At 49.0% G+C, this 27,557-nt stretch overlaps 1 protein-coding gene across 2 annotated transcripts; it reads left to right on the top strand.

The window, feature by feature from the left end:
• The first annotated feature begins 9,590 nt into the window (after nucleotides 1–9,590).
• Nucleotides 9,591–22,105, top strand: LOC137525445 (E3 ubiquitin-protein ligase TRIM39-like). 2 transcript variants are annotated; one of them, XM_068246530.1, is made up of 2 exons: nucleotides 9,591–9,676; nucleotides 20,278–22,105. In XM_068246530.1, exon 2 carries the CDS (start codon nucleotides 20,415–20,417, stop codon nucleotides 21,963–21,965), a length of 1,551 nt encoding a protein of 516 aa, XP_068102631.1. In that variant the 5' UTR covers nucleotides 9,591–9,676; nucleotides 20,278–20,414; the 3' UTR covers nucleotides 21,966–22,105. The 2 variants fall into 2 exon arrangements, with proteins under 2 accessions (XP_068102631.1, XP_068102633.1); XM_068246532.1 differs by lacking the exon at nucleotides 9,591–9,676 and adding an exon at nucleotides 16,393–16,412.
• Nucleotides 22,106–27,557: the final 5,452 nt, after the last annotated feature.

Raw genomic sequence — 27,557 nt, forward strand, 5'->3', positions numbered from 1 at the left:
TTCTGTTTCCTTTTTGGGAGTTGTAGTTTCAAAGGGGGGGAGGACTCCTGACCCAAACAAATGTGAAACTATCCAAAAACTTCCAAGGCCCAATACAAAAACAGCACTGCGACAATTCTTGGGTGTTGTCGGTTTCTGCCGAGACTTCATTGAAGGATTTGCAGAAAAGGCAAAACCTCTTTATGAGTTATTGAAAAGTGACAAAAGGGAAGCAGATCCGCTAGAGTGGGCAGAAGAACAGGAACAGGGATTTAAACTGTTGAAAATCACTTTAATGCAAGCCCCAGCATTAAGTAATCCCAACATGGAATTGCCATTTGCTATACAAGTGTACACATCAGATGTAGCAATCACGGCTGTGTTGCTGCAAGAGAGGCAAATAAAATGGGTACCTGTTGGATATTTTTCTCGAGTGCTTAGTCCAGTTGAGAGGGGATTTGATGACTGTGTCAGGAACTTGATGGGTGTGCATTGGGCGGTTCTTTCAACTGAACACATTGTAGGCTTTGGGACACTGACTCTTCAGACACCCCATACTCCCATTAAGATGCTTCTAGAACGCACCCTCAGTGGAGTATCATCCCAAAGGGTAGCCCGATGGCTGATTGATCTAACGCCTAGAAACCTCACGGTGATGCACAATGCCACATACGTTCTTCCTCAGTTAATGCAATATGAGGGTACGCAACATGATTGCGGAGAATTCCACCGAACAAAAACACAGGAGATCTTCAGATTAGTGGAAGGAAAGGAAGATCTCAGAGTCTGGGTAGATGGATCTCGGTACTGGGAGGGAGGAAGTTTCCACACAGGATACGCCCTGTGGTGTCCACAGACACGAGAGGAAATTTTGATAAAATGTCCCAGGAATTTCTCAGCCCAAAGAGCAGAATTAGAGGCAGTAAGAGAAGCCATTATGCATTTCAGTGCAGGCCCAATTACAATCTTCTCAGATAGTGCATATGTCACCAGGTCACTGACTGAATACATGCCCTTATGGCACACTAGAGGATTCAGTGATGCTTCTGGTAAATCCCTAATGCATACTGCAGTGTTCCAAGACATTTGGGCCAAAGCCAGCTCTGAACCACAAAGAGTGGCCATAATCAAGGTAAAAGCACACCAGAAAGGCAGTGATGAGTTAGCAGTGGGAAACAACAAGGTAGATGAGCTAGCAAAAGAGGCAGCTTTGATAGGGGTTAAGTGGGCTCCCTATGATATAGAGGGACAACAGGCTTGGGAAGAAGAGGATTTTGAAGGCAGGAAAAATGATACAGACCTAGCTGAACTACTGCCTGTACTTAAGACCCCTACCCCTTGTTTAGCCGAGGAGCAGGATAAAGATGAATCCTTAAAACATCTTAAAAATCTAGTTAGAGGCAAAGCGGCAGATGTTCCTCAGGATTTTGTAATGCGAGATAACCTTCTCCTTAAAAACACCATTGAAGGATTATGTTTTGTTGTGCCATCCCAGCATCAAAAGGACATAGCAAAGGAAAATCACCGACTGACAGGTCACATGGGTGTTCAAGGCACCTTAAAATTCATTCAGACAAAGTATTGGTGGGAAGACATGAATGACACAGTTCTGAAAATTGTTCAGGAGTGTCTTATTTGTGCTCAGATGAACCCCAGGCCAAAAGGCCAGAGACCTGTGCTTGCTAGAGTGCCTGTAGCTGAAGGCCCCTGGGAAAATCTACAAATTGATTTTATAGGTCCTTTACAAAGTGCTCCGGGAGGGTACAGATATCTGTTGGTGGTGGTGGATGTGTTTTCAAAATGGGTAGAAGCCCTACCTATGAGGAAAGACTCAGCTGCGGCTACCGCCAAGGCCTTATGGACAGAGGTCCTGTCCCGGTGGGGATTCCCAAAAACAATCGAGTCAGATAGAGGCACCCATTTCACAGGGAAAATCATGACCGGAGTTTGTAATCTGCTTGGGGTAGAACAGAGATTTCATGTACCATATCATCCCCAGTCCTCTGGCATGGTGGAAAGAATGAACAGAACCCTAAAAGAGAGGCTTAAAAAGTTGGTCCTACAATCGGGTAAAGATTGGTTGACTCATTTACCAACCATTTTAATGGCCATAAGAGGGTCAGCAGCCAGAGGCACGGTACTGACCCCATATCAATTGATGACAGGGAGAATCATGAATCTCAGCCACCCAGCTGATCCCATGCTCAGCACACCCCTGAAAGAGAGTGCGGAAAAGGAAAAATTCCTGAGTCAATTACAGGAGCAAGTGCAAAAGTATCTGCACTTTGCGGCCAGTAATATGGCTCCAAAGCAAAGGGAACACCCTAACAGACCACCGATTGCATTAAAAGTTGGGGATAAGGTGATGGTGAAAAATTTTGTACCCAAATCCTCATGGGATGCAAACTGGACAGGTCCCTTTGAGATCACCATAGCCTTAAGTGATCAAGTGGTCAAGGTTAAGCGTTTGGGCATTAAAAATGGCAAATGCATGAAAAGGAGGGAAGTGGAGAAATGGGTTCATGCAGATCAGTGTAAGAGATATGACTGTTAAGAACTGATACCGCACTTGTCTTCTTCTTTTCCAGAGCCCAGTGGAGCGAAAATTAACAGAACAGAGGCATCTGGACAATGTACATAAAAATTTTATTTTTCATGGTGCTGATTAGGCTGTGTAGTAGTGACACAGTGGAACTTGAGGAGGAATACTCTGGGTATGGAGATGGAGATATGGAATTACATAATCCAGAGTCAATAATGACAAAGCAGATAAAACAATGGATATATTTGCAACAAAAACATGAGGACAACAATAACAGGAGAAGAAAATCTAGACTGACAATGGATCGCCGTGTGCCATTGGAAACATACCAATGGGGCAATCAGGACGGAGATCAATCTAGAAAGTTTTTTTCATTTGGCAGGTTTAATCCCAATTCCAGAGACAATAGGCTTTCATTTGTACACGGAAATCCTGAGTTTAAACTTGAATCTCTGCAGTCATATGTGAATGTGAAAATATATATGAACGAAACGGGTTATTGGTTGGGGGGTGAAAAAGGAACGCAGGTTCAAGAACACAAGGATATACACTATGGGATTATACATGAACACTTAAAGGAAGGAGAATATGTATTTATGTGTGGTGTATATTGGTATAGAAACCTGCAACCAGCAAACACACCCAAGGAAATTACACTCACATACAGGGATGAGAATCTGGGTGGATTCCAAAGGGTTCCGATGACACAAGAACGAGGTGATAATTTCATAATCGGGTCAATATCCAGAGCCTATAAGTCATACAGAGAGGCAGTAGGCTATTGGAAATGTGAAACAGCAGACATAGAAGTGGGGGAGATACAAATCCTCGATGGGTCATCGGAGCACTTGGAAATCTGCACAGAGAGCAAGACAAATGACTCGAGGGAGTATGAGTACTTGGAGTTAGGACAACCACTCCAAGTAAATCTAAATTCTAAAAGAACACTTATCACTGAGGTACAATATGCCATGTCCACCTGGCACTTTAACATATCTCAGTGGTTAATAAAGACCTACTATCCGGTATGTGCTAAATACACCCGCAATCAAGTACGTGGTTTGTACAACTGGATTACTCCCAAGAGTAATACGGGTAGACGTGCAAGCACCAGAAATGGGCGCCTACTCTTGAGGAGTAATCGAGAGAAAAGGGATGTATTTGGCACTGTACTCGGAGGAGTTGGTACAGGAATGGGAATCCTAAATGAAGCCGATATTGAGATTATAAGGAATAAGTTGTCTGCCATAGCATTAGATAGCAAACAAGGATTTGTTAAACAGAGAGAGATCAATGATATTCTTGACAACATTCAGCAAAAACACATAAACACACAGGTGAATGTTGCTAGGGATTTCATTGAGAACTTCAAGACACTGGTCGACAACGTAGTGAGAAGAGGAAGGAATACATCATGGGCGTTGGTCTGCACGCAAGGACAGACAGAACTGTCAACCAACATCAAATTAATAATACAGTCACTGCATGAAGGTGAATGGCCTTTTGAGCTGCTTTCCCAAGTTGGTAAACATCTCCCAAAACACATAACTTTTACTAGTCCAAAATGGTGGGCGAGTTCGTGGTTGGGGTGTATTGATCCAGATTCTGAAAAATGCTATGCGACTTCACTTATAGTGTATTCAGAGTCGCGCCCGGTTATTATATATGATATTAAGTCCATTGGTATACTAACCGGAGAATCTTTAATCTTACACCCGAGGCTGAACTTCCCACAGGTGATTAGGGAGAAGGGAAAATGGCAACAGGTTGATGTTTCCCTCTGTCTGCAGCGAAACCATGATGTATTGTGTTCCCCAGGTCAATTCAGGAGGGTAGATGAAAGATGTTGGGAGGATGCTTCCATTTGTGTGTTGGATGGAGAGAACATTGGCAGGGACAAGGCACCAGTGTACTATTTAGGACATAAAAGGGTTTGCTTTTTTGTCCTGGATACTACTAACGTAACATTAATCCTAGACCAAGGATGCTCTGTAACAGTATCTGTGGCTAGAGGCTCTTGGTGTACCCTTGGCAATGTTTCTGAAATCCAAACTACTAAATGGAACTATAGCATTCCTTCTGTCGCACGGTGGGTCATTGATTTTAAGTATAACAATCCTGTTGATATCCAGATGATGAATTTGGGAATGGGAAAAGAGTTACAGGATTGGTTGGAAAAGTTGGACAGAGATGAGTATGTGCTGAGGGAATTGCAAGAAGAAGGTGCTAATGCAACTATAATGGTACACCATGATCAAAATGAACTTAAGAAGGTGGAACGTATGTTAGAAACAGACTCAGAGGGCTACTGGTGGGAATATATCTTTGGTTATTCTGACAAAGCTAATACTATACTGAACTACTTGATGCACCCAGTTGTAGTGTTACTAATTGTTACCATAACTCTATCAATAGGACAGATAGGCATGTGTGTTTTTATGAGGTACTTGTATAAAAAGATGCAGTTCCCTCCTAAGATGACGGGAACGCCACCAAACAGTGCAGTCTCCTCCTTCCAGGCAGAGACTTTACTGTGTGGGGTAGAACCGGAACGAGAGCAGATCTGTAAAAATTGTCACAGAGAAGGGCACGGCATAGAGAACTGCTTCATTCCTTACCGAAAAACACAGATGTATCTATGAGGAGTCTAATATGATGAAGGGATATAGGAAAGTGACAGATGAATGAATATAGGTATATGAAGAGTGAAGCATAGCCAATATGCCAGTGACACACCCTTGTGTGCCACACATATTCAGAACGGTTGGATGACATAGAGACGAAATTGGCAGAAAAAAATGGTAGCAACCGATGTAATGACTTTATTTGCATAATTTTTGTATTGTAATTTTTCTTGATTATAATGTATATAATAGTGAATGTATATGATTGGGTGGCTCCTCTAGGTCCAGGCTATCATAGTGGGTATAATACATTGGCATGGTCAGTGTGAATGAATTTGAGTGAAAAGTGTGCGAATGGACTACCCTAAGCAAAGGAAGAGTTCTCGCCCCCAAGAGCGAAAGAGAACCCAGGTACTGCATACTACCTGGACAAGGATGAAGGACTGTGTGCCTTTCAGGCACAAAGCGGCATATGTTGGATATTATTTTGTTGGGAAATATGGAACATGCGAGGGACCAGGTGAATGAACTATAAAACCAGCTTGTGGTGTGTACCAGAAACCAAGATCAAAGAGTGAGACTCTCTGGCAGATCTGTGATAAACCAAGATCAAAGAGTGAGACTCTCTGGCAGATCTGTGATAAACCAAGATCAAAGAGTGAGACTCTCTGGCAGATCTGTGATGTTAGCCTTAAGGATGAACTGGTGCAAAGAATGGGACCCTTAAAGCATAATCAATAGGCTTCCTGTTAGGGATGCCCTCTGGGCCAGCAGCCCGAGCACCACCTGGCTCCATAAACAATGATCTCTGTTAAAACAATAGGTTTCCTGTTGACAAGATAAGCAAGAAGCCGGAAAGGACAATATAACACCCCAGCAGGAGGTCGGTCCTTTGATGCATGAAAGCTATCTCAGTATGAGTCAAAGGTCACAGTCCGGACCCCAAACACCTGTATGACCAGGGTGCCCCCTGGTGGACAGATAATCAACATCACAGGACTTCATGAATGAGGGGATAACACCATCTAGTGGTCCAAGACGTAACTGAGGAGGAGACCAAAAGGAGGCGGAATGATACCTGAGCTGGGGGTGGTCGTGTGGGTGTGTGTGTGTGTGATGAATGGAGTTCTTGGCTATTTAAAGGGATACTGTAGGGGGGTCAGGGGAAAATGAGTTGAAGTTACCCGGGGCTTCTAATGGTCCCCCGCAGACATCCTGTGCCCGCGCAGCTGCTCACCGATGCTCCGGCCCCGCCTCCGGTTCACTTCTGGAATTTCTGACTTTAAAGTCAGAAAACCACTGCGCCTGCGTTGCCGTGTCCTCGCTCCCGCTGATGTCACCAGGAGCGTACTGCACAGGCCCAGTATGGTCTTTGGTCTGCGCAGTACACTCCTGGTGCCATCAGCGGGAGCAAGGACACGGCAATGCAAGCGCAGTGGTTTTCTGACTTTAAAGTCTGAAATTCCAGAAGTGAACTGGAGGCGGGGCCGGAGCATCGGTGAGTGGCTGCGCCAACACAGGATGTCTGCGGGGGACCATTAGAAGCCCCGGGTAAGTTCAACTCATTTTCCCCCGACCCCCCTACAGTATCCCTTTAAGCCATAAGAGAGAATGACTATAGAATCCCAGAAGAAGAGCAATAGCAACAGCAGCAACAGAAGGAGCAGCAGCAGCTTAAGACCAGCAGCATAGAGAGACAACAAGCCTCCATTTTGATGTAAGCAGCAGCCATTTTGATTAAGATATAGAGTGCCTGCATTAATACGCAATTAGTAGATAGGACTAGAGGAGCAACCTTAACTTGTAACTGTGATTCTACTTTGTTATACTTTCTTTAATTTGGAAAAACAATAAATAGCGTTACTGCAACAAAAGACTGTTATTTACAAAAGTAGAACTAGGAAACGAAGTAGCAGATATATCAACTATCTTTACTTACCTGAGGTTTTTTTCCAGCGCAGGCGCAATACACTTGAGGTGATGCAGGTGTGTTTGCGAGCGACGCAGAAGATCGGACTCGTCCTGGGGTCGCCAATCTTCACAGGCTGACAGCGGGAAATGGCAAAGGAGCTGCGGCGAGGGACCGGGTGACTTGTAGGGGCTGGAAGAAGCCCCAGGTAAGTCATGATAGTTTTTATCTCTCACCTCGTATGTCCTAACGTAAACCTGCGATGGGCAAAACAAGTTATGTTGTTATTACTTTGGGCTTCTTCCAACTCCTGTAGCCTTACAGGTCCCTTGGTTTCCCCCCAGGTCCTCTGAGAGATTGCCTGCCACAGGCTACTGCGTGTGTGGTCCTGCCCACATGCCCTCCCGATAAAGTGCAATGGAGGAGGCACACAGCCAGGACTGCGCAGGCGCTGTGTCCTGCAACTGGGCCAGCTGGTGAGGATTGGAAGGGGCACAGCTGCGCAATGGAAAAGCCTGGGAGGAAACCGAGGGTTATAGGGGGCTGGAGAAAGCCCAGGTAAGTATAGCAGAACTCCTCCCCACCATCTCAGGTGGAAGCAGGAAAGTTTGGACACCGCCATAGGGGCCCATTGTAATTATCGTCAAGGAGGGGAAATTTGGATAATAGATGCAAATGCACACATAGTGAAGACCTCAGGGCCTGTTCACACTGTAGTGGAAAACACTGCGTTTAACACAACACAATAAAATGTAAATTCAGATGGAAAATGCATCCTACGTTATTAATAAGATGCAGGGCCAGGAAGAGGCGAGAGAGGCTCCAGCCTCAGGGCGCATTGTAGGACAAGTTGTAGGAGTGTTCCCAGAGACAGGTGGCTCCGTACTGCGCATGTGCGAGTGTGTGTGAGAGTGCGCTCAGGAATGCACAGTATGGAGCGGCCCATCTTCATGAGCACTCGAGCTGACAAAGCCTTCTGAAGCCTCAATGAGCAGCATTCAACCAATTGGTGGAATACCTGTAACGGGGCTGACAAGGCTGGAGCAAGGGGACCGCGTGAGGAATGGAAAGGCTTTATAGGACCTTCCCTCTTCATAGGTGAGTATCTGATCATTTTTTTTATTTTTACTACAGATTTACTTTAAAGTGACTCATAGCTGAAAATAATAAAATGTTTTATACATACCTTAGGCTCAACCCTCCATCATTAACCTCTTGGCAACCGCGTCACGCCAATGGGCGTGAATGCTGCGCCAGCCCCAGGACCGCCTGACGGCATGAAGTCCTTAGGGCGGAGTTTGCAGGGGATTGCGCACACCGATGCGCGCGCATCCCCGCTTCAATGACCGAGCTCCGAAACCGCCATCTATTTACTTAGTACCATCGATCTACGGCAGCGCTGTACTGGGTACAGCCGTGTGACATGGCTATCCCCCTGGGAGACACTGCAGTGATTGGCTGTCATCGGCTGATGCCTATGACAGCTGATCACGGTAATTGGCTGGCGGGCTAGAGAAATAAATGTAAAAAGAATGGTACAATTTAATAGAAAAATAATAACATAAATATTTATCATTAAAAAAACTCTGGGTACTTATCCGTTAGCCGGGCGCATCCGGCAGGTGGCGCTAATTACTATTCCCCCTCCAGGCCGACATGGATAGTAGGGAAAGATGTAACTCTGGTGGAGTTTTGTCGCCACCTGCCGGATGCGCCCGGCTAACGGATAAGTACCAAACTCTGTTGGTGGGGAGAAAAGGGCGGGGGCGAATCACTTGTGTGCTGAGTTGTGCGGCCCTGCAGCAAGGCCTTAAAGCTGCAGTGGCCCAATTTGAGACAAAAAGGCCTGGTCTTTAGGGGGGGGTTTAACACTGCGGTCCTCAAGTAGTTAAAAGAAACATGAGAGAAAAATAAATAAATGCAGATCTACTTACCTGAGGCTTCCTCCAGCCCCTTGAAGTCTCTGTATCGCTTGTTGCAGCTCCGCTGGCAGCCACTCTTCTACTGTCCCCTCAGTAGCTGACGTGACCAGGAGAGCTCTGTGGTGCCAGCCACGTCAATGCAGTACGAAGTGTAGTATGCGCGCACTTGCACATGCGCAGTGGCCACCGACCTCATTGGGTCGACAACCACCACGGAGGGGACCTCAGAGGAGTGTCTGCCAGCACAGCTGTGATGAGGGACACAGAGACTTCAAGGGGCTGGAGGAAGCCCCAGGTAAGTAGATCTGCATTTATTTTTTTTCTCATGTATGCGTTAGGACACAGCCTGCCATTTTTAGCGTTTGTGGACACAGGTATAGTTTTTGTATGCTGCAATAGCAGTGTTCTCTTGCTAAATGGGATCAACCTGATTCTAAACAGCTTGATTTCTTTGTAATAAAGCAACTTATGAGTGCAGTTTGAGGTTTATCCACAAGATGGCGATATACTATAGAGATTACCACAATGTTCACACGCTAGTTCTCTGCTAAGAGGGTTTCCAGGACAACGACGCAGAGCAGCGTGACGTGTATACTATGCGCCCCACCCACACGCAGAGCCCTGGAAGAAGCGCGGGAGCGTGAAGCGGAAGTAGTCACTGACTTTGCTGCTGGCAAGTGGCAATCCACAGCTTGTGCAGGTACCCTATAATGTGTGTGACGCCCCCTTGTGTCTCCAGTGTCCTCTGTGCCTCCCCTGTCCCCCTGTGCTCCCCCCTCTGGCCTCCTCATGCCCTGTACCCCTCCAATGCCCACTTCCTGTCTCCTTGCTGCATCCTGTCCAACCAGTTATCCCCTCTGTCTCCCTGTGCTCCCCTCTGCTGCCTCTGTGGTCCCTCTGTCATCCCCTCTGTCTGTGTGTCCCCCCATGCTGCCCCACTGTGCTCCCCCGTCCCTGTGCCACCTCCTGTACCTGTGTGCCACCCTCCTGGTCTCCTCCTGTCACCCCTCCTCTCTATATGTGCATTTTTCAGTCTCCCTGTGCTTTCTACTCCCCCCCCCCCCCCCCGCCGTGCTCCCCAGTCTCTGCGTGCTCCCCCTGCTGCCTCCTGTACCTGTGTGCCACCCTCCAGGTCTCCTCCTGTCACCCCTCCTCTCTATATGTGCTCTGTGCATTCTTCTGTCTCCCTGTGCTTTCTACTGTCCCCCTGTGCTTCCTCCTGTACATCTGTACCTCTCCTCCAGTCCTTCTCTCTCCCTCTGCTCCCTGTTTGCTGTCGCCGCCTCCCTCTCATCAGTTCTTCCTCCTCTTCCGGGACTTCTTCTGCCTCGCTCCCTAGCCCTGTAACAGTGTTTTTTTTTTTACATTCCTGCTTTGGTGAACATATTCTGGACACCGTACATGTAGCATATGCAAATTGACGCTATGAAAGTCTATAGAAATGGACCGTATCCATTCTCATTAGTACTTTCAGCAGAAAAATAGTACAGAACTGCTGTGATTTTTGTGAACGATGAGAGGATGCAAAGTAAAGTGATGGGCTTGTGCTGCTCCCCTTCCTCCTTATATAAAGATCTTCATATACTATGTTAGTAATCCTGTCATCAATGGAAATTGTATATTAATGTTCCCATTCCCTCTAGAGTGCACAAGTTACTATTAGAAAAAGTTAGAATATATAATGGTCCAAGAATGGGGGGCATAGTGTATATCAAATAATCAGTGCCCTGAGCCTGGCTGTTATCATAGTATACAATGATGTACAGCAAAAAAAAAATTATATAAAAAAATAAATATTCATTGTACAGTAAGAACCCCAGTATCCGGACCGGCACAGACGGGAATTACCTCATGCCGGATGTGTGTTCTTGCCGGTTGCTTGATGATTCTATAGAATTGTGTAGCCATAAAATTATTAAAAAAAAAATAAATTTTAAAAAAGTTAAAATTTATTGTACAGTCAGACCCCCAGTATCCGGCACAGATGGGGGTTGCCAGATGCCGGATATGTGTTCTTGCCGGTTGCTTGAGAAGTCTAGCAACCAGCCCTAAAATAATAATTATTTAGTGTTTGTATAGCACCGACCTCTTCCACAGCACTTTACTGAGTATACTCACTAACTGTCTCTCAAAGGGGCTCACAATCTAATCCCTACTGTAGTCATGTGTGCATTTCAGTCTCTTGCCTATTTAGGGGGAAGCCAATAAACTTATCTGTTTGTTTATGGGATATGGGAGGCAACTGAAGTGCCCAGTGAAAACTTATGCAGACCCCAGAAATTTTTTCCATGCAGGGCCAGTGAGGGAGTACATATGAAATCGGCGCCGGTAGACTTGGGCGCAGGATTCAGCGGTATATAGCTGATCCTGCTTCTGCACAAGTCCGGGCCGATTTAATTACTATTCCCCCTCCAGGCCGCCATGGATAGTGGGGGAATGAAATAATTCGGCTTCCAGCGATTGCTGGAGGCCGAATTATTATGTTTTTAAGCAACCTCGGCTCCGTCTTCTGAAGGAGCCGACGTTACTCACTGAGCGCTTCAATAGGAGGGATTCCTATTGAAGTCTATGGAGGCGCCGGCTGCGCCCAAATCTAGCAGCGCTGAAAAGCACTGCTCCGCAGTGAGGGGCTTCTGTGAGCAAATCTGCTTACAGCATAGGAGGTGGTGAGCTGATGACAGCCGGGTGGTCACCAAAACTAGCCGGGTGAAGCACCCGGCTAAAAGAGCCTGGGGCGAACACTGGAGAACATACAAACTCTGTGCAGATAGTACACTGGCTGTGATTCAAACCAAGAATGCAGTGCTGCAAGGGGAGTGAGCTATCCGATAAGCTACCGTGCTGTCTCCCCTTCCCGTTCAGAGTGGTGGGCAGCGGAAATGTCTTATAAAACCTCCTGGCGCCATCTACACTTCCAGACGCTTTGCTGCATCCTCTGTGTACGGCTCCTTGAAGCGAGCATGTGACCTGATGCGGGTCAGGTGACACACCGGGAGCAGTGCATGTGACCTGATGCGGGTCAGGTGACACACTGGGAGCCATGCATGTGACCTGATGCGGGTCAGGTGACACACTGGGAGCCGTACATGTGACCTGATGCGGGTCAGGTGACACACCGGGAGCAGTGCATGTGACCTGATGCAGGTCAGGTGACACACTGGGAGCCGTGCATGTGACCTAATGCGGGTCAGGTGACACACCGGGAGCCGTGCATGTGACATGATGCTGGTCTGGTGACACACTGGGAGCCGTTCAAATGACCTGATGCGGGTCAGGTGACACATTGGGAGCCGTGCATGTGACCTGATGCTGGTCAGGTGACACACCGGGAGCCGTGCATGTGACCCGATGCGGGTCAGGTGACACACTGGCAACCGTGCATGTGACCTAATCCGGATCAGGTGACACACTGGGAGCCGTGCATGGGACCTGATGCTGGTCAGGTGACACATCGGGAGCCGTGCAAGTGAGTTTATGTGGGTCGGGTGACACACTGGGAGCCGTGCAATTGACCTGATGCGGGTCAGGTGACACACTGGGAGCCGTGCATGTGACCTGATGCGGGTCAGTTGACACACTGGCAGCCGTGCATGTGACCTGATGCGGGTCAGGTGACACACCGGGAGTCGTGCATGTGACCTGATGTGGGTCGGGTGACACATTGGGAGCCGTGCAATTGACCTGATGCGGGTCAGGTGACACAATGGGAGCTGTGCATGTGACCTGATGCGGGTCAGGTGACACACTGGGAGCCGTGCATGTGACCTGATGTGGGTCAGGTGACATACCGGGAGCTGTGCATGTGACCTGATGCGGGTCAGGTGACACCGGGAGCCGTGCATGTGACCTGATGCTGGTCAGGTGACACACTGGGAGCCGTGCATGTGACCTGATGCTGGTCAGGTGACACACTGGGAGCATGCATGTGACTTGATGCGGGTCAGGTGACACACTGGTAGCCGTGCATGTGACCTGATGCGGGTCAGGTGACACTGGGAGCCGTGCATGTGACCTGATGCGGGTCAGGTGACACTGGGAGCCGTGCATGTGAGCTGATGTGGGTCAGGTGACACACTGGGAGCCGTGCATGTGACTTGATGCGGGTCGGGTGACACACTGGGAGCCGTGCATGTGACCTGATGCGGGTCGGGTGACACACTGGGAGCCGTGCATGTGACCTGATGCGGGTCAGGTGACACACTGGGAGCCGTGCATGTGACCTGATGCGGGTCGGGTGACACACTGGGAGCCGTGCATGTGACCTGATACGGGTCAGGTGACACACTGGCAGCCGTGCATGTGACCTGATGCGGGTCAGGTGACACACTGGGAGCCGTGCATGTGACTTGATGCGGGTCAGGTGATACACTGGGAGCCGTGCATGTGACCTGATGCGGGTCAGGTGACACACCGGGAGCCGTGCATGTGACTTGATGCGGGTCAGGTGATACACTGGGAGCCGTGCATGTGACTTGATGCGGGTCAGGTGACACACCGGGAGCCGTGCATGTGACCTGATGCGGGTCAGGTGACACACTGGGAGCTGTGCATGTGACCTGATGCGGGTCAGGTGACACACTGGGAGCCGTGCATGTGACCTGATGCGGGTCGGGTGACACACTGGGAGCCGTGCATGTGACCTGATGCGGGTCAGGTGACACACTGGGAGCCGTGCATGTGACCTGATGCGGGTCGGGTGACACACTGGGAGCCGTGCATGTGACCTGATACGGGTCAGGTGACACACTGGCAGCCGTGCATGTGACCTGATGCGGGTCAGGTGACACACTGGGAGCCGTGCATGTGACTTGATGCGGGTCAGGTGATACACTGGGAGCCGTGCATGTGACCTGATGCGGGTCAGGTGACACACCGGGAGCCGTGCATGTGACTTGATGCGGGTCAGGTGATACACTGGGAGCCGTGCATGTGACTTGATGCGGGTCAGGTGACACACCGGGAGCCGTGCATGTGACCTGATGCGGGTCAGGTGACACACTGGGAGCTGTGCATGTGACCTGATGCGGGTCAGGTGACACACTGGGAGCCGTGCATGTGACCTGATGCGGGTCAGGTGACACACTGGGAGCCGTGCATGTGACCTGATGCGGGTCAGGTGACACACTGGGAGCCGTGCATGTGACCTGATGCGGGTCAGGTGATACGCTGGGAGCCGTGCATGTGACCTGATGCGGGTCAGGTGACACACTGGGAGCCGTGCATGTGACCTGATGCGGGTCAGGTGACACACTGGGAGCCGTGCATGTGACCTGATGCGGGTCAGGTGACACACCGGGAGTCGTGCATGTGACCTGATGTGGGTCGGGTGACACATTGGGAGCCGTGCAATTGACCTGATGCGGGTCAGGTGACACAATGGGAGCTGTGCATGTGACCTGATGCGGGTCAGGTAACACACTGGGAGCCGTGCATGTGACCTGATGTGGGTCAGGTGACATACCGGGAGCTGTGCATGTGACCTGATGCGGGTCAGGTGACACCGGGAGCCGTGCATGTGACCTGATGCTGGTCAGGTGACACACTGGGAGCCGTGCATGTGACCTGATGCTGGTCAGTTGACACACTTGGGGCCGTGCATGTGACCTGATGCTGGTCAGGTGACACACTGGGAGCATGCATGTGACTTGATGCGGGTCAGGTGACACACTGGTAGCCGTGCATGTGACCTGATGCGGGTCAGGTGACACTGGGAGCCGTGCATGTGACCTGATGCGGGTCAGGTGACACTGGGAGCCGTGCATGTGAGCTGATGTGGGTCAGGTGACACACTGGGAGCCGTGCATGTGACTTGATGCGGGTCGGGTGACACACTGGGAGCCGTGCATGTGACCTGATGCGGGTCGGGTGACACACTGGGAGCCGTGCATGTGACCTGATGCGGGTCAGGTGACACACTGGGAGCCGTGCATGTGACCTGATGCGGGTCGGGTGACACACTGGGAGCCGTGCATGTGACCTGATACGGGTCAGGTGACACACTGGCAGCCGTGCATGTGACCTGATGCGGGTCAGGTGACACACTGGGAGCCGTGCATGTGACTTGATGCGGGTCAGGTGATACACTGGGAGCCGTGCATGTGACCTGATGCGGGTCAGGTGACACACCGGGAGCCGTGCATGTGACTTGATGCGGGTCAGGTGATACACTGGGAGCCGTGCATGTGACTTGATGCGGGTCAGGTGACACACCGGGAGCCGTGCATGTGACCTGATGCGGGTCAGGTGACACACTGGGAGCTGTGCATGTGACCTGATGCGGGTCAGGTGACACACTGGGAGCCGTGCATGTGACCTGATGCGGGTCAGGTGACACACTGGGAGCCGTGCATGTGACCTGATGCGGGTCAGGTGACACACTGGGAGCCGTGCATGTGACCTGATGCGGGTCAGGTGATACGCTGGGAGCCGTGCATGTGACCTGATGCGGGTCAGGTGACACACTGGGAGCCGTGCATGTGACCTGATGCGGGTCAGGTGACACACTGGGAGCCGTGCATGTGACCTGATGCGGGTCAGGTGACACACCGGGAGCCGTGCATGTGACTTGATGCGGGTCAGGTGACACACTGGGAGCCGTGTACGGACGCAGGAAAGCAGTTGGAAGTTGCAGGAAGTGTAAAAGACGCCGCCTGAGGTTTTGTAAGGTGCTTCTGCTGCACAAAGCTCTGCACAGCACTCAAGCCCCGCCCCCATTCTCCCCCTCAGGCTTCCTAGCCAGGAGCTTTGTTTTGTTCCTAAATGTAGATGTCATCTTAATTTAGCTTTAAAATGTATTTGGCAGTGACAAAATGCCTTTTATGTTACTTATTTTCAGTAACAAGATTGTCATGTGCAAATTAGAGTCAGTGGAATCACAAACTGAGAGTTAGTTGGATGATTTTTGTACCGACTGCACAGCCCTGGCTATACGCTGGATATCTGCTTTAAAGGGAACCTGAATCGAAGGGGGAAAAAAAGAGTTTCACTGACCTGCTGCTTCTACCAGCCCTCTGCAGCCGTCCTGTGTCCGTAAGTCACTGCTCCTCTGGTCCCCTGCCGCCGCTGTTTCAGGCGGGTGCAGAACTTGGAAATCTCGTACTGCACAGGATGCTCCCGGCAATGTGATCGAAGACACACGGCCAGGGCTGCGCAGCAGTGGCCATCGACTGGCCAGTCAGGAGATAATTAAACTTAGCCGCGGCAGGGGACTGGAGGATCGTTGACTGACGGCGTGGGTACAGGACGGCTGTAGGGGGCTGGTAGAAGCCGCAGGTAACTCATTTTTGTTCCCTTTCAGTTTAGGTTTCCTTTAAAGTGTACCTGAGAAGAAAAGAGTTAATAAATGTATACTTACGCGGCACTTCCTCTGCCCCCTTCAGGCCATGGGCTCCCTTACCGTCTCCTGTGGCTGCTCAGATTCTCTGCTAGCCAGCTCGGTAAGTTTCTTCTGTTGTGCATGGCAAAACGCTCCCGGCTGTGCGTACACAAATCAGCGTGCTCAGAACAGCGTTTAACAGAACTGAGAACAGTGCGACCGGGGAGGATGGCGATGAAGCCCATGTACAGGTTTTCTCCCTATGCCTTGAAAGAACGGGACCTATTTGACCCCAAAATAATCATTGGCTGTGGCGGGCAGATGTTTTGGAACAATAAAAATTGCATCGTTCCTTGAGTAAGACTGTGTGCGGACCTTTCCTTCGTTTGTCCACAATATCACAGTGGCTAGTGTGTTCCTTGCATTATGGGTAACAATCAGTGGCATAGGAATAGGCATAGCAGCTGCTATGGGGGCCCAGATGCCAATTATAAAAACGTATTAAAGAAAGCATCCACCACCCTCCCCAAACCCACCCTGGCCGTGCTGTCAAAGTTATAAAAATTCATAGTGGGCTGTGTATCACTTCCTAAAGGGCGTACGTGTAATATGGACGCTTGGAAAACTGGGTTCAAGATAACAGAATATCAGTAATTTATATAGGTATTTCTACTATCCCCAATTTCTAATAGCAGAATATTGGTAATTATACCCACGTTCTACTATCACCCTCAGTAACCTACCGTATTTTTTAGACTAAAGTGGGTGGGGGTAACTAAGTGCACCTTAAAGTCCAAATGTGCGGCCAGGTGTCCCTCCCCCATGAGCAGGACGCAGCGAAAGCCTTCATCTATACAGCCGCGGGCTGAGTCCTGCTTGCAGCTTGCGACCCCTATGGACCCGGCTCTCCAGCGGACCGGCGTGTGCCGCTAAAGGGGACACTTACCGATACTCCCTGTGCGCTGCGGATAACAGAAGTTCCTGGCTGCGCTGGCTACAAGAACCTGCTATGTGCTTCTGAGCCTGAGCTGCAGGTTCTGGCTTGCTTCTGTAGCTTTTTGCCTGGGGTTGCCACCAGCCGTCTCGGGTCTATCAGAGACATCATCCCTCAGCAGTGCTACAGCTCCTGTGTTCCCGTGAGCACACCTCTTATGCAAGTATACCACATATCCTCAATGCTTGGAGAGGAGGGGGAAATTCAGGGGTCGTGTCCTGCGTGAACGTAGGTGGGCGACGCCCACATACTATTTTTTTTTAGAGAGTGGACGTCGTCCACTCTAGCATGTGGAGGGGAGGCAGAGCAGTGAAGGGGGAGTGGTGGGCACAGCGGTGGGTAAGGGGGACGTCTCCCCTCCCTTCCCTCTCCTTGGGGCTCCCCCTCTTTAACACTCCCCTCCAGAGCTAAACTTTGCGGGCCGGCTGGCAGCGGGCGGGGACTTACCTACACCTCGTTTCAAGCGCGGGAGACAGCTCTGCGTGCCGCTACTCTGGTCTAGACCAGACTGGCGGCAATGCAGAGCTTCCACTCGCATCGGGAACGAGGAGGAGGTAAGTCCCCGACCGCTGCCAGCCGGCCTGCTAAGTTTAGTTCTGGAGGGGAGAGTGAGGGAGGGGGAGCCCCAAGGTGAGGGACGTCCCCCTTCCCCGCCGCTGTGTCCACCGCTCCCCCTTCACTGCGCTGCCTCCCCTCCTTCGGGGGACACCTGGCTACCTATTCTGGGGAGGACAACTATAGACCTGGCTAACTATTCTGGGAACACCTATAAACCTGGCTACCTATTCTGGGGACACCTATAGACCTGGCTATCTAAACTGGGGAAACCTATAAACCTGGTTACTTAATCTGAGCATAAATAGCTGGCCACCTATTCTGGGGACACCTATAGACCTGGCTACCTATTCTGGGGAAATCTATAGACCTGGCTACTTATACCGGGGACACCTATAGACCTAGATACCTATACTGGGGGCATCTTTTTGGGAGAACTGCTGCCAAATTATCTGTATTTTTGGGGAACCGCTGCCAAATTATGTGTATGTTGGGGGAGCCGCTGCTGCCAGATTACATATATTTTTGGGGAACCACTGCCATATTATCTGTATTTTGAAAAAAAACTCACATTACATGTACTGTATTTTTGGTGGAATCCTGTCAGATTACATGTATATTGTGGGGAAACACTATGGCAGAGCTCAAACTTCCCGGGCAGACCTTTTACAGCACTGCTAAGGTCATGTATATTTGTCCCCACCCATGGCCACGCCCACGTTCTGTTGCATGACCACGCCCATTTTTCAGCGCCTCGGATTGGGGTGAGTCCACTCATCTCTTTTCCCGGGACGAGACCCCTGGGGGAATTATACAAGTTGGGTGAAGAGTGCATTTGTAGCTTAATATGGGTAGAGAGGCAGCAGGGGTTAGTGTAGCTGGGAAGGCAGCAGGGGTTAGTGTAGTTGGGAAGTGTAGTTTAGATAGACAGTTTTGTAGCAGAAAGTCCAGAAGACGCCCTGCACCATTGATTCACCAAGTGTAGTGTTTTTGTGTGTGTTTTTTTTACCACTGGTTTGTGCCCTCTAAACCTAAGATGCGTCTCATAGTCCGGAGTATTTTATAGTCCGGAAAATACTGTAATTCTCATTCTAACCCTCACCTATCTGCTCCTAACACATAACCCCCCTCCCCCCCCCCCATCCTTCCACCAAAGTCCAGGCTGCACATGGATCTCTTGCTTACTCATTGTAAAGGTGGCCACTAAAGATACAATTTGCTGAACGATCGTTTATGAACGATTCTTTGTATGAATGATTGTAAATTATCGTTTGGGACCATTATTAGCTATAAATCTCCTAACCCATCCAATCAGAGTGACTGGATCGAACTGAAATTTGGATCGATTTCATTACTCTGATCGGATGGGTTAAGAGATTTTTTTGTGTCCATTAGTGGTCCCAAACGATCGTTCATACAAAGAATAGTTTTTATCCTCCCTGGCGTTATGATTATTTTTAGATTCAAGTTCTAAAAGCCATACAATTTTTTTCACAAGCTTTTAGAACCTAAAAACAAGAAGAAAAACATACATCAGAGAGGTCTGCAGCAGCTCCTCACTAAGGCACAGGATTACCACCCTGATCTGCGGCTTTCCATTCTGAGCCTGACTCGGGATTACTGCTAAGGAGGTTAATCGATCGTTAGGCAAATTGTATCATTAGTGGCCACCTTAAAGGGACACTTAAGTCAAACAAAAAAAAAATGAGTTTTACTCACCTAGGGCTTCCAATAGCCCCCTGCAGCTGTCCGGTGTCCTTGCCGCCTCCCTCCGATCCTCCTGGCCCCGCCGGCAGCCACTTCCTGTTTCGGTGACAGGAGCTGACAGGCTGGGGACGCGAGTGATTCTTCGCGTTCCCAGGCACATTAGCACCCTCTATGCTGCTATATGGTATATGATATATGCTATAGCAGCATAGATGGCGCTATTGTGGCCAGGAACGCGAAGAATCACTCGCGTCCCCAGCCTGTCAGCTCCTGTCACCGAAACAGGAAGTGGCTGCCGGCGGGGCCAGGAGGACCGGAGGGAGACGGCGAGGGCACCGGACAGCTGCAGGGGGCTATTGGAAGCCCCAGGTGAGTAGAACTCATTTTTTTTTTTTTTTTACTTAAGTGTCCCTTTAACACCTTGCAGTATGTCTCCAGTATTTTGCCACGTTACACTCTTCTCGTGGCATTTTATGCCTTTTCTTGCTACAGTTTCTTCTTTATTGTACTCTCCTCACTGTTTCTCGTATTCTTCTTGCTCTCTCCCTCTCTTTACAAAACTTTTTTTCTGCAGCCCCGCCCATACAGTATGTAGCACTTGTCTTTGTTTCGTCTGCTCTTTTTCTCGCTGCCACTTTGCTCTCTTTTTCACTCATTCCTCCACTCTGCTGTTTCTTTGTTCTTTTGCTCTTTTTTTTAATCGTCTTTCTCCCCCTTGATTTCACTGCAGATTTCTCCATCTAAGCAGTCACACTTCTGCTACGTTAAAAAAAATATATATATATATATATCAATCCACTGTCATTCACTCTCCTGAATGAGATAACTTTTGCTGCAAGAAGAGTTCCCGCCCCCTACAGACTTCCAATGGCGTCCGCCTCTCTGGGAGAAGAGCTTAGCTGCTCTATATGCCTGAGCCTGTATACTGAGCCGGTGACACTGACATGTGGACACAGCTTCTGCCGGGATTGTATTGCGACTGTGCTGGAGACACAGAAGGCATCAGGAAATGTGTATTCCTGTCCAGAATGCAGAAAGGAGTATCCAAAACGCCCTCCGCTGAGGAAAAACAGGAAGCTGTCCAATATTGTGGACAATTTCACAGACATGCAAAAAGAAAAAACTGAGGTACGGTGTACATTTTGTGTGGATGCTCCAGTGCCAGCTGTCAAGACTTGCCAACACTGTGAAACTTCCATGTGTGATAAACATCTGGCAGCCCATAACCAGACAGTGGACCACGTGTTAGTGGAGCCCACGTCATCTTTCATCAGCAAGAAATGCTCCATCCACAAAAAGCTCCTGGAGTTTTACTGCTCTGAGGACTCCATCTGCCTGTGTGCGTCCTGCTGTTTTGTTGGGACACATAAAGGACACCAGGTGGAACTTCTGGAGGAGGCTTCTGAAAAGAAAAAGGAGGGCCTAAGACATGAACTAAAAAAGATGGCTCCAAAGAGAGGGATAAATGAAGAGAGAATCCAGAGCTTACAGGACCACCAAAGGAAAGCACAAGAAAAAGCAGCTGATGAGAAGAGGAGAGTCACGGCTCTGTTTGAGGACATCAGGAGACAGCTGGAAGTCCACGAGATGAAAGTCCTGAATGAGATCACCAGGCAAGAAGAGCAGATATCACAGTCTGTCTCTGATTGTATCCGGCATCTGGAGACACAAGGAGGGGAACTGTCCAGGAAGATGGCTCGCATTGAGAAGATGTGTAATATGACTGACCCAATAACTGTCCTGCAAGATCCAGGATCTGACACAGCTGATCAAGATATGGAGGAACCTTCTGTTCCTGATCTGAATGATTTTCTGATTTTTCTTGAGTTAAAAAAATGCATAAATGAACTTATTACTCTAATGGAATCAAAAGTTGATTCCTCTATGCCAAAGAAAACACATCTGTTACTGGATGCAAAAACTGCACATAAACTTTTGCATTTGTCTGATGATTACAAAACTGCCTCAGCCTCTGCAACAAGTCACTGCAGACCACATTCACTGAAGAGGTTTACAGAATACCCTCAGGTGTTGAGTTGTGAGAGCTTTTCCTCTGGGAGACATTACTGGGAAGTGGAGGTCAGTGATGATGGAGATTGGGATGTTGGGGTAAGCTATGCTAGTATAGAGAGAAAAGGGAAGGTATCCGGCATTGGAGATAATAACAAATCTTGGAGTTTCCGCAGAAAGAAGGATAAACTTTTTGCTTACCATAATTACTCAGAGATATCGTCATTAAATCCTCAGTCTACCTGCAGAAGATTAGGAATATATCTGGATTATGAAGCTGGCCGTCTGTCCTTCTACCAGCTGGAGGACACCTTCAGCCATTTACACACCTTCACTGCCACCTTCACTGAGCCCCTCCATGCTGCTTTCTATGTGAGTTACAAAGGTTGGGTGGAGATTTTACCCTAAGATGGCATTTCAGTGGGGTTTGCTGGCGTCTGAGAGAGCATAGTGCAAAATCTCCAAATGCAGGATCTCCAAACAACCTGCCTATCCAGAGTTGGACACTCTCTCTTTAAAGGAGTCATCAGGGAAAAATTTATAAAATAAGTGCTCCGTACCGGGGGCTTCCTCCAGCCCCAAGTTACCAGCATGTCCCTCGCCGCAGCTCTCCCTTGAGACGTTCGCTGCAGCTCCGTCTCGGTCCCTGGCAATGACATCAGGGTGACCTCCAGGTCGGCCTGTACTGCGCCTATGCAAGCAGCGCTGTCAATCACCGCCATGTGGGCCGGAGCAGACTGCGCAGGTGCAGAACTACTGCGCCTGCGCAATCTGCTCCGGCCCACGTGGCGGTGATTGACAGCGCCGCTCGCACAAGCGCAGTACAGGCCGACCTGGGACATCATCGCCGGGGACTGGGATGGAGCTGCGGGGAGAGCTGTGGCGAGGGACATGCTGGGAGCTTAGGGCTGGAGGAAACCCCCCGGTAAGTAGCACTTATTTTATTAATTTTTCCCTGATGACTCCTTTAAAATGACAAACCATAGGGCTCCAGTTACATGTCAACTGTGAAAAACGTGTTCAAGGTTGAGGCCTCTTTCACAGTGGGACGTCGCGTTTGATGGGACGTTAAAGTCGCACAACGTGCCTCTAACGCAGCGCATGTAGGTTATGAAATTGTACGTTATTTTGCACTGCGTTGTGTCTCTCGGTGCGCCGTTTTCATCGTATACTGATGGAACTAAAACGGCGCATGCGTTACATTTAAAACAAAAAACCCTACTGAGCATGTGCAACACACAACGCAGCAGATGTATTGCTATACGCATAGCATGCAGCACTTTCTAAATATTGCTACACGTTACACACAACGCAACGTGTGCACTGTGACTGTCGCAGAGACTTTGTATTGCTGTGCGTTGGTCTGCGTTATAAAATTTTCTAACGTGCGACTTTAACGTCCCACTGTGAAAGAGGCCTTAACTTTGAAAAAGTTAGCCTTTTAAAGGTTCAAGTGTTATTTTTTTTGTTTTGTTTTGCCTTATTTCTTTAGATCTTTTGCCTAATCTGTTTTACTGGCCGGAATGACCAGTTTTGTAAGCAGTGTCCCGCATTTTTGGTTGCTTTGGTAACGGGGCTTGTTTGCTGTGTTAAGGATGGGATTTATTAGTGTAGGCTATAAAGTGATGTACATAGGTTATATGTATATTGTTATGATGCTAAATAAAATGCTAATGAATCCAGATAATGGAGATATTGATTTTAAAGTGCATCACAGCTACAATTAATAAATTCAAATAATGGATTAGAATGTTAGACCACTAAAATGTAACCTTTTTGCATAAACACAGCTTTCTGCAGCTTTAAATCCTTGACATTTTGATCACATGACCAAAAGTTGATCTGTGAGATTTGAAGTCTGTGGGTGTGGCTTCTGCAGCTGCTTGGATTGTGTCATCTCCACTGTTCAGACTGAAAGGGATCAGGCACAGGCTGTAGTATGTCTGAGAAGATTGCTGCCTATAGCACAGACTACAGTGCAGGAAGTGGCTGGTGTCTGGGCTCCTGAAAAGGTTTTTAAAAAAATGATGTATTTGTCATCAAGTAGTTGAGGGATTTATAGACAACTGAGTATCACTGTACACCGATGTAGAGAAACATATGTGCCTTCACTGAGGGTGTAAACCTAAAGTTTATTACACCAGAGGATTAAATGACAAAATAACACGCTCCCTTGTATTCAAGTTTCAACAGAACTATGGCCCACCAATCATTTGGCTCCAGGAATAAGGATGAGCGCCACACACATTTCCGAACTCTGACTTTTACCTCAGAATTCCTCAATTGAAAGTCAGAATTCTTGCAATACTGGATTGTAAATTGAAAAAAGTTTGTTCAGTGATTTGGCATGCATGTGGGCTCAGCAGGCACTTATCGCTCTCCTTTTCCCATGAATAGCGGAACATCTCTACTGCGCATGCTGGAGAGAAAGGAATGCGAAAATTCAAAGCAAAATTTTAATCTTTTGTGGACTTGGAACTGAAATTTGGAATTTCAAGCTAAATTTAATTGAATTCAGCAATTATGACTGTCCCTATCCAGGAAACATACATGGCAGGTTTTAAAAAGAAAGGAAAGGATCCACATGCTCAATTGAATGCTGAAAGCCGGTATTCTTTATTGAAGATATATAGACACAGAAGACATTCTCATCCACAGGTTCAGCTGATGCGTGTCGGGCTTACAATGCACCCTTAGTCATAGTTGTCCACAATGACTAGGGGTGCATTGTAACCCCAACACGTCAGTTGATCCTGTGGATGATAATGTCTTCCTTTATTTCTACCATGGCATAGCTTATCAGATGCTGCACCAGTCACTACTAACTGTGAGGGGTTCAGAGCATTCGGACTTTCATTGGTTTGGAAAGATTGAAATAAAAAAACCTTAATGGGACACTTAAATCTAGTAAAAAATAAGTTTTTACTCACCTGGGACTTGTACAAGCCCCGTGCAGTGCCCCGTGCCCTCGCAGTCACTCTCGAATCCTCCTGTCCTTTGCCACCACTTCTTTCAATTAGCCGATAGGCCCAACGAAGCATAGTCTTCACGTTCCTGTCCACAACAGCGCTATTGTAGACGAGAATGCGAAGGAGACGCGTTTCCAGGCCTGTGCAGGCACAAGTGAGCCTGTCATCCGACATCGAAAGCAGCTGGCGGCGGGGTACAGGAGGATCCGTGAGTGGCTGAGAGGGCACGGGATGGCTGCAGGGGCTGGTAGAAGCCCCAGGTGAGTAAAAATTATTTTTTTTACTAGGCTTAAGAATCCCTTGAAAGTGAACCTGGGTTAAGCGGGATATGGAGGCTGCCATATTTATATTCTAAGCAATACCAATTGCCTGGATGTCCTGCTGATCCTCCGTCTCTAATACCGGTACTTTTAGCCATAGCCCCTGAACATGCATATGCAGATCAGGTGGTTCTCACAGTATTGTCAGATTTGACAAGATTAGCTAAATGCTTGTTTCAGGTGTGATTCAGACACCACTGCAGTCAAATAGATCAGCAGGGCTGCCAGGGAACTGGTATTGTTTAAAAGAAAATAAATATTGCAGCCTCCTTTATTACTCTCACCACTGGTTCATTTTATAAAGATCAAAGGCTTGTGCCACTTCCCCCCCCCCCCCCCCCACAATAGCCTGCTACAGAAGCTGAGGATACAGGGACTGGGGGAATGTGTGTATGTGGATAGAGAGCTGTGACAGTGTTCCCCACAATAGCCTGGTGCAGAAGCTGAGGATACAGGGACTGGGGGAATGTGTGTATGTGGATAGAGAGCTGTGACAGTGTTCCCCACAATAGCCTGGTGCAGAAGCTGAGGATACAGGGACTGGGGGAACGTGTGTATGTGACACTGTTCCCCACAATAGCCTGGTGCAGAAGCTGAGGATACAGGGACTGGGGGAACGTGTGTATGTGGATAGAGAGCTGTGACAGTGTTCCCCACAATAGCCTGGTGCAGAAGCTGAGGATACAGGGACTGGGGGAATGTGTGTATGTGGATAGAGAGCTGTGACAGTGTTCCCCACAATAGGTGGTGCAGAAGCTGAGGATACAGGGACTGGGGGAATGTGTGTATGTGGATAGAGAGCTGTGACACTGTTCCCCACAATAGCCTGGTGCAGAAGCTGAGGATACAGGGACTGGGGGAACGTGTGTATGTGACACTGTTCCCCACAATAGCCTGGTGCAGAAGCTGAGGATACAGGGACTGGGGGAATGTGTGTATGTGGATAGAGAGCTGTGACCGTGTTCCCCACAATAGCCTGCTGCAGAAGCTGAGGATACAGGGACTGGGGGAACGTGTGTATGTGGATAGAGAGCTGTGACAGTGTTCCCCACAATAGCGTGCTGCAGAAGCTGAGGATACAGGGACTGGGGGAATGTGTGTATGTGGATAGAGTGCTGTGACAGTGTTCCCCACAATAGCCTGGTGCAGAAGCTGAGGATACAGGGACTGGGGGAACGTGTGTATGTGGATAGAGAGCTGTGACACTGTTCCCCACAATAGCGTGCTGCAGAAGCTGAGGATACAGGGACTGGGGGAATGTGTGTATGTGGATAGAGTGCTGTGACAGTGTTCCCCACAATAGCGTGGTGCAGAAGCTGAGGATACAGGGACTGGGGGAACATGTGTGTATGTGGATAGAGAGCTGTGACAGTGTTCCCCACAATAGCCTGGTGCAGAAGCTGAGGATACAGGGACTGGGGGAATGTGTGTATGTGGATAGAGTGCTGTGACAGTGTTCCCCACAATAGCCTGGTGCAGAAGCTGAGGATACAGGGACTGGGGGAATGTGTGTATGTGGATAGAGAGCTGTGACAGTGTTCCCCACAATAGCCTGCTGCAGAAGCTGAGGATACAGGGACTGGGGGAATGTGTGTATGTGGATAGAGAGCTGTGACAGTGTTCCCCACAATAGCCTGGTGCAGAAGCTGAGGATACAGGGACTGGGGGAACGTGTGTATGTGACACTGTTCCCCACAATAGCCTGGTGCAGAAGCTGAGGATACAGGGACTGGGGGAACGTGTGTATGTGGATAGAGAGCTGTGACAGTGTTCCCCACAATAGCCTGGTGCAGAAGCTGAGGATACAGGGACTGGGGGAATGTGTGTATGTGGATAGAGAGCTGTGACAGTGTTCCCCACAATAGGTGGTGCAGAAGCTGAGGATACAGGGACTGGGGGAATGTGTGTATGTGGATAGAGAGCTGTGACACTGTTCCCCACAATAGCCTGGTGCAGAAGCTGAGGATACAGGGACTGGGGGAACGTGTGTATGTGACACTGTTCCCCACAATAGCCTGGTGCAGAAGCTGAGGATACAGGGACTGGGGGAATGTGTGTATGTGGATAGAGAGCTGTGACCGTGTTCCCCACAATAGCCTGCTGCAGAAGCTGAGGATACAGGGACTGGGGGAACGTGTGTATGTGGATAGAGAGCTGTGACAGTGTTCCCCACAATAGCGTGCTGCAGAAGCTGAGGATACAGGGACTGGGGGAATGTGTGTATGTGGATAGAGTGCTGTGACAGTGTTCCCCACAATAGCCTGGTGCAGAAGCTGAGGATACAGGGACTGGGGGAACGTGTGTATGTGGATAGAGAGCTGTGACACTGTTCCCCACAATAGCGTGCTGCAGAAGCTGAGGATACAGGGACTGGGGGAATGTGTGTATGTGGATAGAGTGCTGTGACAGTGTTCCCCACAATAGCGTGGTGCAGAAGCTGAGGATACAGGGACTGGGGGAACATGTGTGTATGTGGATAGAGAGCTGTGACAGTGTTCCCCACAATAGCCTGGTGCAGAAGCTGAGGATACAGGGACTGGGGGAATGTGTGTATGTGGATAGAGTGCTGTGACAGTGTTCCCCACAATAGCCTGGTGCAGAAGCTGAGGATACAGGGACTGGGGGAACGTGTGTATGTGGATAGAGAGCTGTGACACTGTTCCCCACAATAGCCTGCTGCAGAAGCTGAGGATACAGGCACTGGGGGAACG

Source organism: Hyperolius riggenbachi, chromosome 7, assembly GCF_040937935.1.
Source record: "Hyperolius riggenbachi isolate aHypRig1 chromosome 7, aHypRig1.pri, whole genome shotgun sequence".
Lineage (NCBI taxonomy): Eukaryota > Metazoa > Chordata > Amphibia > Anura > Hyperoliidae > Hyperolius > Hyperolius riggenbachi.